The 10,897-nt window shown below is 32.8% G+C and overlaps 1 protein-coding gene across 2 annotated transcripts; it reads left to right on the forward strand.

The window, feature by feature from the left end:
* The first annotated feature begins 823 nt into the window (after nt 1–823).
* LOC148604295 (uncharacterized) lies at nt 824–9,962 on the forward strand. 2 transcript variants are annotated; one of them, XM_088548052.1, is made up of 6 exons: nt 824–984; nt 1,440–1,549; nt 4,469–4,641; nt 5,722–5,879; nt 6,177–6,346; nt 8,326–9,962. In XM_088548052.1, exons 2-6 carry the CDS (start codon nt 1,480–1,482, stop codon nt 8,370–8,372), a joined length of 618 nt encoding a protein of 205 aa, XP_088404178.1. In that variant the 5' UTR covers nt 824–984; nt 1,440–1,479; the 3' UTR covers nt 8,373–9,962. The 2 variants fall into 2 exon arrangements, with proteins under 2 accessions (XP_088404178.1, XP_088404179.1); XM_088548053.1 differs by having other exon boundaries at nt 847–984; nt 6,177–6,377.
* Nucleotides 9,963–10,897: the final 935 nt, after the last annotated feature.

Consider the following 10,897-nt stretch of genomic DNA (forward strand, 5'->3'; position numbering starts at 1 on the left):
AAATGTTTTTCCCGCAAAAACTCCAAATGCTTTTATCTCAAAAACGAGCACACTGATACATTATTTTTTCTACTCATATTGTTCTAGCCTTGAAAGATCTTAAAATATTTCACAAACCTTTGAAATCCTTGTTATTTTTAGACGGAGCAGCGGACATCATTAAAACTGGTGATGAGAAAAACAATCACAACTAAAAAATTTATCACTTGCAAAATATACTCCCACAAAAAGAAACGGAAGGGAATTCAGGTGATCTGGAGGGTTGCATGTTCTAATCAACCAACGACACCTTTCACGTTGTAAATGAGTACAGTCAAGTAAGAAGCCGTTTACAAAAAAAAACCAAGGCAGAGTCACAACGCAAAAACAACAGAGCAACCCAAGTATCAATTCATATTTTGACGTAATCAATTTATTTTAGAAAGATTAAAGATTTTGATAACATTAAAATGGTGCAATATCTTCCAACAAAATTATTACCAAATATTAACAAAATTAATGTCGAAAATTCAAAATTACCTAGAAATTTATAAACATAGGATAGTTCAACTTTTAAATGTTCAACGTTGATCTTAAACTATATTTAATAAATTATGCGAAAATTAACTGACCCAACATCATGCACTTGTTTCAAGATTTCAAACTCAAATGAAACCCCTATCGGTCTAATTTTAACACCCATATATCATTGTGGTGATTCAAATGTTAGTAGCTCCTCCCAAACAGTATGTCAAAGGAGCTACACCTAATTGGCAAGCTAGGGTCAAGTGGGTGTAGTTGTCAATATGGTAAAACGTGAAATATAACTGAAGATAAGTGCATGTGTCGGAAACCGTCAAGCTTTTCGTGTAAATAAAAATATCTTCCTTCATAGATGTAATCCTTCAACTGTTCATAGTGGCTTTCACAGGCACTTCAAATGTTGGATTAAACGTTCTTTAACTGTGTTGAATTCGGTCAAGATAAACCATCAATATTTCTTAAGTGAGTATCATATGCCATTTGTGCTTATTATAGTTACCCTTTTAGTTATCATTATTTATGCTTTGTCAATTAAGATTGTATTGTGTTTGTTTTTTAGCTCATTTATCGCATCTTAAAGTTCAGACAAACGGTGGCGAATACACTGAAATTCTGTAGAAAATCAATAGAATACAACAGCTATCTTTCGTCTTGTGTTTTTTATTACTATTTCGATGTTCAATGTGATATCTCTTACGAACAAGATGATTGACAAGTCACACCAATTTAATGTATAACTGTTGTTTTGGTTTCAGTTTTTCCTCCTCATTTGTTTATAAATTGTATTTCAAATGGTTAAAATATCTGCCGCTTCTTTAGATTTCTTGATTTCTTGACAATAAAGTTTATTCGAATGCTCCTCCGTTATATTTTATAATATTACATGTAACTTGAGTACTTTGATTTTCACATTTTAGAATGATAATTCCCTTTTGTCAGCAATAGATTTACCCAGTCATGTCGTATATCACATCAGTGACTTTTGTACTACTCACCATTGTTCTTTATGAAGGATCTGCTACAGAAGGTAAAATTTCAGCAATTGCAAGGATTGGGATGACAATCTGTTTATAAAAAATCCACATTTAGAAAATATAGTTTTTATGTCTTTTAAAACGGTCTCGGTGATAGAAATTTAAAGCTACATTCTCTCGTTATCAATTATAAAACCTAACAAAGTCCTTCAAAAATGGTGTAAGCTCTGTTTTAATTAAATGGTTTCTATTCGTGAAAACAAGAGTAGCATTGGTAATCATACCTTGCATTCCAAAGAAAGAAAACAAATAACATAAACGACAAACAGCATGCAGATAAAGGGTAAAAAATCACGCAGAAATCTAAAAGTGTGAAAATCAGATACCCCATCTTAAATCAAGAAATAGCTTAACGGTCTTTGCTTTTCTGAAAAACTCGCCTAGTTGGGTATGGTAAAATGTGCAGTGTAACACGGTATGTTAATATTGTGAACGATTGGTCGTTACGTTTATGATGGCGGTCCTAGAACATCATGATTGGAGATAGCATGGTCTGGAAGTCTATCTGAATAAAAAAAAAAGAAATTCCGTGTGGCTCTCAACAATATGTCAAAGTTTTAACTAAAGCAGCGTTTCTAAAAAGTATCCGTTCGTAAAAATCATTCTTTTTAAACTACTTGATTATACTTGGTGAAATTGTCAATAATAATTTGATAATAAGAAGAATTAATTTTTTTCAAAGTGAGTAATAAATTTACTGTTTCATCACTATGAAATAAAACGAAATAAAACGATGTTGCAAGCTGTTATGTTATCCGACTTATAAGTACTTCTCTACAATTACGGGAAGTCGTATTTGATAACTACTTAGCATGTGTTTTAAAGGTACAAGGTATTCAAATTTATTCACAAAACAAGAAACTTAATATAATTTTAATACGTTATCTTAATGGGTTTGCTGAGATACAATACATATTTTATTTCACAAATATTTAAAAACTGATAAAAATCTATATAAAATAAATAGATAACTTGTAACTTTACTGTATATCGTATATAAATTACGTATATGACCAAATCCTGCGTTTATTTTGTTTTTTTTTTTTTTTTTTTTTTTTTTTTTTTTGTTTTGTTTTTTTTTCATTTGATAACGATCCGTCAAGTAAATGCCAGTTGTCAGCCGCGTAAAAATTCCAACATTCGAATAAAACTAGCATTTAAAATATTGAAACTGGAGATTCTATAAAATTCAAGCCTACTTCCCTGAATGAATTAGATGTCAGTCGTATATATATTATTATATTCATGTAATGTGCGAATGCTCCTCGCCCAAAACCCCATGACTTTTTTGCGCTGTAAAATTGCCTCATATAGAAAATATATTTTCTAAACTCTCGCGTCTCTGCATTCCAAATCAATAGATTCCCACGTTGTTGTACTAAAAGTGGCTACTCAACTTGCACCATAGCCTGAATTATTGTGATGATTCTCAATAACTTAACAGAATGATGATTAAAAATGTGTTCGAAAATCGAAGCTGTGAGTAGTTCGTATATAACTGTAGGCTCTCTTTTTTATTTGGTGTCTTATAAAAATCTATAGAAGATATCTTGTAACCTAAAAAAATCTTTTTAAAAGTGTTTATAATACATCTTGTAATAAGATATTATATGATGAACTCTATCAGATATCTATGCGTTTCATTTGATTCGTCAAGTTTAGAAAACATCTGCAGCCCTTTTCACAAAAAATCGTAAGAGTAAAATTAGTCGTAAGTTGTGACGTCACAATACTTAACTCTATTATGACATCATAACTTACGACTAATTTTACACTTAAGATTTTTTTGTGAAAAGGACCGCTGGTAACAAATTAATAGAAGATATTTTTAAAGGTACTATATTTGTATGTTATTTTGTAAAAATTACAAAATGTTTCATAAAATTCCTAAACCATCCTATAAAACATATAAAATAAATTTTGGAAGAAAACTTATAAGCTTCTGTTTCTATGATATCTTATGAACTTGATTTTGATTTCGAACGTTTTACTCAGAAAATAGTTATGTTATGTGAAAAGCTAAACTCATATCAATTAACGCCATTTTGAATCAAATAAATTATAATTGATTTTTTCTAACTTCGTTTAAACATATTTGTTCAAGTAAGCACAGTCAATCAAATACAATAAGCATTATAAATATAAAACTAATATAAGGATTCGAAAAGAAGCTTAATAGCTCATTGAAACTTCCGTGTCCTTAATAATAAATTTGCAAGAAAAGGCTTATAAATCAAGGGCTATGCAGAATGATGTGTTAACTTTATTATGTCTTAGTTAACGATGCAAAGATTTAAAGAGAAATCGGATTCAATGGTTAAAGAAAAAGCTACTGGATCAAGTATAGTATGACCATTGGTCAAGGTCGTGACTCCTTAGATTTCACGGTCGTCTCCTTGACCTAGTCGACTGATATCGGGTGTCCTTTAAAACACCGGCAAAAAATACCGAAGCGTCAGCAATGGGTTAATGCCATTACGTCATAATCCAAAAACATTGCAAAAAGGTGAGCATATACAATGACCAAATAAAATGGATTACACATAAAAACCGAAGATAAGGAAAACACAATATCACACACAAAAAAAAACCTAAGCACTAGCAATCTGAACTACCACAAAAAAAAACGGGAATGACATACGGTGTTACGGGATGGTAAGCTAGGCCTTGCCTGCCTTCAGCAATTGACATATTGCACGAGTCTCAAAGAGGTCCCGTAAAAAACAATTCAAGTTTATATTAGAAGTATTATGCATGTGTTCATTTCTGTGGCACGTACTGTTCTAAAGATCCGTAACAGACAAAAATGTAAAAAAAAATAAAAATGCGACCAGAACGGTCCGATCAGACTGTATATCAACGTCTTTAATATTATAATTGTTTTCGTTTTTTTTTTTTTTTTTTTTTTTTAGAAAACTGGATTCCAGTGTTTGTGGCGTTTTCAGAAAACAACGGATCTGTTTATGATGCATGGAGAGACCAGAAAGAGTGTGATTTTGTACCAACAAATCTGACAAGTGCTAGTCGTGATCGTCATTTAAGGAACCCTCTCATTGATACATGGAGCAAACAAAACATTAAAAAGGTATATTTCAGTGATAATTCCGTAAAACGAAGCGGTATATAGACCGGCATCACATTACATCATAAACAAGCAAATTTCGAATTCACAAATGAACAATCGCGGTTAGAGGTTTTTGACTTTGATAGAGGCACAAAAGATGCAGCGGAAAGTATTTTGAGGAAGCTATCGCCCACTCTTAGCTAATACCGACAAAAAAAGTGCACAAAAAATATACGATGAAACTCAACTCAAAAAAGTCTGAGTCTAATGTAAAACTAGAGAACATAACAAACAGTTCACAAATAAAATTAACACAAGACTATAATATTGGTTATCAATTGGTCTCTGCGTTCCTGTGATCAAATATCAGGAGCTAATTTTACTGTGCAAAGACTATCTTAAGACCTTAGTTGAATTGATCGAAATGTCTAACAATATAGAGTATCAATCATGATCCTTCACATAATTTGATATGATTTTAATCAATCATTTTTGACTATTAAAAGAACACATAATCCCTGTCATTTTTTTCTTTACGGGTATTACATAACGTGATGTCGTAGAGCTTATTATAACCTATATTGCAAAGTTCGATATGCTGTTCACGTGTTTCAAGAAGTAACCCCTCATCAGCAGCATTAGCATCAAGTATATAAGAATATCCAAATCAAAAAATTAATTGTATACAAGAAGTACTCACTTAACGAAAAGGGAAGCTAAAATCCATCACTTCTACTATGTGTATAAATGAACAGCATCATCGCCTGCCAGTGCATCTTTGAAGTCAATGTCGTTGCTTTTAATTGTAAATATAATTTACTTCTATCTCTCTCATTAAGGATCACATTTTGTTTTAATATTCTAGTTTCGACATTATTAATATCAGTGATTTCCTCTCGTTTACGAATATACACCATCGGTCTGCTGATCGGTTAGTCTCTTAATTGCAAACATGATTTTTTTCATTTCAGTAACTTATGAACAATGATAGACAAAGAACAAGTCACACAGAACAAATGAAGCCGTAACACACCAAAACATAAACAGCACGAGCATCACAAAACATCAGGATTAACTCAGATTTTTTTAACTTCTTTTCAGGTAAAGATGGAGTTGTACAGAGAAGACTGTATGATGGCGTGGCTTATCTTTGATGGGAGACGTACTAATTGGTTAGACTGGTTTGGACAGTACAAGCTTCTGGATTCTAGCTTTGAAGATTTAAAGGAGAACAAAGAATTCGAGTTCTTCAGTATGGTGTAAGTCTCAGAAAGGAGCTAATTAAGTTATTTTTGCGTTTAAAGTAGATTGAAAAATGAAAAATTTCGAGACTTTTTTTCAAATATATCTCAACTATATATATATTAACTATAACTATATTAAATGAAATTACAATGTATCTCAGCAGGCTGCCAATGATTAACCTTGCCTTTCAAAAATATAGTTTAAACAGACATCAAAATAAAGCTATGATATAATACTCAGCAATATTCGACTGAATTAACTAATGTAATATATTCAAAACGTTTTCCTGTGTGTTTTATGATTGTAAATAGTGAAATGGACAGCTCAGCTTTTGCGATACAACGAGAGTACAAGCATTGCACCGAGGACTTCGGGTGGTTTATCGTTCTTGACAGTGATGTTTCGTGCAGTTGGACTATACAGAAAGCATACCCACTCATCATGTTCACAAGGAACGGAACACCACGAAACTGGAATAATGGTAGGGAGATATTTATCACTGAGCAACAATGGTAAGAGCGATATCTATGTTTCACAATTCCATGGCCATTGGCGTGGCCAACAAAAGGATCAAAACCAGGCATAAAATATTTAAAAATGAATTAAATACCGGTACCTAAACTCCTATTATGGGGGTATGAACTACATTATCAGAAAGCTCAGGGTTAAAATGAATACCCGCTTTATCATATTCTGTCCTCTTCATGGGGCAGACAGACACGTATTATCTGTTGACAAAATATCAATTGAAAAGATAATCTTTCCTCAACAAGCTTTTGTGGTAGGAAAAGTCGAAGGGCTTCTACCAGCGCTAGATTAACTATAGGTTTAAAGTTAAAGGTACCACACTCTATATCATTTTGTCTTTTTTCGGCAATTAATTGTAAAAATCATATCACACAAGTCAAATACATATTGCAATAATGTCTCACAGACTTCAAATACGTCAACCAATCATGTCTTAAGGTCACAAGTACTACCCCAACCAAATGAAATATCTTCCAGACCTAAAATACCACAACCAAATATGTCTTAAAGACCTCAAATACACAACCAAAAGTTCTTAAAGGTCACAAGTACCACAACCAAAAATGTCTTACTGACCTAAAGAACCACAACTGAAAATATCTTACATACCTCAAATACAACAACCAGTTATGGCATTAAGGTCAGAAGTACCACAACCAAAATGTCTTAGACATCAAATACCAAAACAAAAATTGTCTTACAAACCTCAAATACCACAAACAAAAATATGTTTCTCCAAAAATGCTTTAAAGCTCGCAAGTACCACAACCAAAAATATCTTGCAGCTTTCAAATACCACAACCAATCATGCCTTAAAGGTCACAAGTACCACAACCAACAAGAGGGTCAGAGGAGCCTGAATCGCTCACCTGGTTAAACGTTTGCCTGTCAGGGAATTGCCTGACAATTTTGACTCAAAAGAACGCTTTGATAGGTCTTATCATAAAGATCATTTAATCAATTGAGAGTTTCTTTCTGTTATAGTTTTCAAGATATTGGCCAAAAACTGCAAAAACATCACTTTTCGCCTTTCAATGGCAATAACTCTAACAAGTAGTCGCCCGACAACTTTCATCCTTGCAGACTTTTGTAGACCTTAAAATAAGGATCATTTCGGCAATTGAAACAATTGGCTAAAACTAACGATTTTGAAGATATATTAGACAAACTTCTGTGTGACCCTTATATTCTATTTTTAGTAACGGCGTCCCTGTTTTTCCGACGGATCAATAATCCCCATACTAGTTCTACACAGGATACATCAATGAACATTCATACAAGGTCTGGTTCAAATTACTCAAGTAATGTCAGAGAAGATTGTTGAAAGATTAAAACGAAAATTTGCAATACAGATAGATCTCATCATTCTGAACGATTTCACCCTATGACAGAATTTTGCTAAATGGTTTTGAAGATATGTGCGAAAAACTTCTGTTTGACCCCTATGTTATATTTTAGTAACGAATGCCATGTTTTTCAACGGATCAAAAATCTCGACATCAGTTCTAGGCAGGATACCCCAAGGAACATTCATACCAAATTGTTCTAATTGATTAAGTAGTGTCAGAGAAAAGTCTTGAAAAAGTGTTAACGAAGACGAACGACGACGGACGCCAAATGATGACAATATCTCAAATGGCCTTCGGCCAGGTGAGGTAAAAATGTCTTAACGACCTCAAATTCCACCACCAAAAATGTCGTACAGACCTCAAATATCACAACCAAAAAGGTCTTTTAAAAAAAATCTCAAATACCACATCTATAAAATTGTTTTTCACCTCAAATACATCGTCCTTAAAAGCCTCTAGCTAAAATGTCTTCAAGATCAAAATTCCATAATCTACAATGCCTTAAATACCTCATAATAACTATCACACTTTTTTCACATTTTGACACTTTTTTCGTTTTAATAAAAAGTATGTCTCTTTCTAGATGCAAGAAAAGTAGATCACATGGTTGTATATGTTTTAAAAGGTTAAAAGTGAAGTAACAGATGTCATTGGAATATATCATTTTGATGATAGACTACAGATGTGACCAGTTACATTGCCATTTTCCGTAAAAGACCGTAATATCTAAATAATTGAATTTGTATCCAAAATAAGAATAATTTTTGTACAAAATTGATAAAAACCTTGTTCTTTCACTTTACACAAAGCAGCCTCTAAACTTCCAGTATATAACAGCAATACAAGAAATTCCTATCCAGCTTAAACATGCTATCGTATATGTGACGCTTCCCATTTTTTGGCGGGTTATTATTGGGTGGTGGACATGGAGATGAAGATGTTGGGGTTAAAGGGGCGAGAATAGTTGGTTGAAGAGGCGGGGAAGAGGGAGTGAATAATACGGGAAGCGGGCATTATGTTTAAGAACCATAAAATGGGGGGGTAAAATAAAAGGGGTTTTGAGGGTGGGAGGCGGTGGGGAGTGGAGGTGAAGAACCCCGACCTTCCCTCTATTATGCTAGTAGTATTGTTTTGTTTCTTACGTAATGTGAGGTAGGTGTAACTCGTACAAGGGCATAATTCAATATTTATTTTTTGTCTAAAAATAATCATATCTTTTCGAGTTGAATACATCGCTAAATTTAAATAAGTATTATATTTTGTTATAGATACGAAACAAGTTAAAATCCTTAAGTTACTCGTTGTTACACATATATATTTTAGAATAACTTACTGTCAGACTAAACTCAGGCTCTTAGTTTCTCTAAGGTCAAAGGTTCAATTTGTATTGCTTTATACCACTATGAGGACTTCATATTGCTTCGTTAACTTTTCAATATCATTTTCTTCTCATGAAATATGCTTATTTGTGTATTGTAGGGGGACGATTATTTGATTCTGAAGGTTAGACTGGCAGTATCTCCGCCTGGAAAATTTAGAAATTGATATTCCGTCCTCCACTACATCAGTTTTTGTTTTTAAATTCTTGCCAACATATTCTTCTGTACAGTATATAATGTAATTCGATTTGCAAAATTTTGAAAATAAACATTTTGCCCGACCAAAGCTGCATGCCTCTTCCCCGTTTCCAATCAGACTTAAATGTTCGTCCCCTGATGTTTTAGGTGTTTAGCCTACAAATAGTGCAAAAACAGAATTAAATATTAGAATTTCATTTATTAAAAGGGTCAAACATTCTGTTTTTTTTAGTTTTTGTTTTTGTTTTGTTTTTGTTGTTGTTGTTGTTGTTTTTTTTGGGGGGTGTAGATAAAGTTCCTAGCATCATCATTATATTTTTGGAAATTAAATGATTTTTCATTTGACGCCTATTGAGTTTAAAATTAAACCGTAATAAATGACGTTGGAAAAATCATATGTATCTCCTTCTGAAAACTATAGTGTGTAATGGATATTTTTTCACACAACCAAATAAATACTATATTCGGCAGCTTGGAATTTGAATTCTATGATACATAATACCATATATAAGAATAGGAGATCTTTAAACCAATTTACCCACTGCACGAATCTTAGGTTGACAGCTACTACAGCTTTCAAAACTGTTTTCTTGTATCAAAATTGTTTCTGTCCGTGAATAATAATAAATCTTGTTTTAAAGTTTTTTTGTTGCTTCTGTTTGTTTTATGGAAAATCGAATAGTTCGTTACTGGTGTTGAGATCAATCACATTAACAAATATAACAGTTCATTTAGTATTTATTGACAAGAAGTATTTCTATATTGGGTAGATATGGATACCATGCGATTGTCATTCGAGTGCACTGTTCAATAGAAGTAGAACAATAGGCTACCAGGAGTCTGAATCGCTCATCTGGTTAATTTTGTTTTGCCTCTCAAAGGCAATAACGCTAACAAGAAGTTGCCTTAACAATTCTGATTCAACTAAGACTTTGGTAGGATTATTATCAGGATCATTTCATCAATTAAAAGTTTCTTTATATAATAGTTTTTTAAGATACTGGCTTACAACTGCTTAAAACATCATTTTTGTCTTTCAAGGGCAATAACTCTAACAATGAGTCGTCTGACAACTTCGATTCCTTGCAGACTACTGCAGTCCTTATCATAACGATCATTTCGGCAAATGGTTTAACCTGGCAGTTTTGCAGATGCATGAGAAAAACTTCTGACCTCTTTGTTCTATTTTAGTAACTGCAGCCAGGTTTTATTTCGAGGGATCATAAATCCCCACATCAGTTCTATGCAGAAAACCTTCATTGGTAATGGAGTTTCAGAGGAGAAAATTTTTGAAGGAAATAACGATAAAATTAGGGCAAAAACGTCGATAAGGACATTAACTCCAACATGGGTAAACAGATCAAGGATTTATATAAATATTTGACACCTTGAACTGATTAAAACGATAAGTTGACCTCAAATAGATCTCATCATGCTGAACACGTCTACCTATGTCAGGATTTTGCTAAACCTAACGGTTTTGGAGATATATACGAAAACCTTCTATCTGACTCTTTTGTTCTATTCTTAGTAACGCCAGCAATGTTTTTGGACGGATCACAAATCCCCATATTTGTT

The sequence above is a fragment of the Perna viridis genome, chromosome 10 (genome assembly GCF_037379345.1).
Source record: "Perna viridis isolate PV_CMFRI_1.1 ecotype Kerala chromosome 10, ASM3737934v1, whole genome shotgun sequence".
Lineage (NCBI taxonomy): Eukaryota > Metazoa > Mollusca > Bivalvia > Mytilida > Mytilidae > Perna > Perna viridis.

What these genes read in the sequence shown, in the direction of transcription:
- LOC148604295 (XM_088548052.1), top strand. Translation starts at nt 1,480, where the DNA reads ATGTCGTATATCACATCAGTGACTTTTGTACTACTCACCATTGTTCTT. An exon ending in GCAAACAAAACATTAAAAAG is followed by an intron (nt 4,642 to 5,721) that starts GTATATTTCAGT and finishes ACTTCTTTTCAG; the next exon opens with GTAAAGATGGAGTTGTACAG. An exon ending in TTCGAGTTCTTCAGTATGGT is followed by an intron (nt 5,880 to 6,176) that starts GTAAGTCTCAGA and finishes GATTGTAAATAG; the next exon opens with TGAAATGGACAGCTCAGCTT.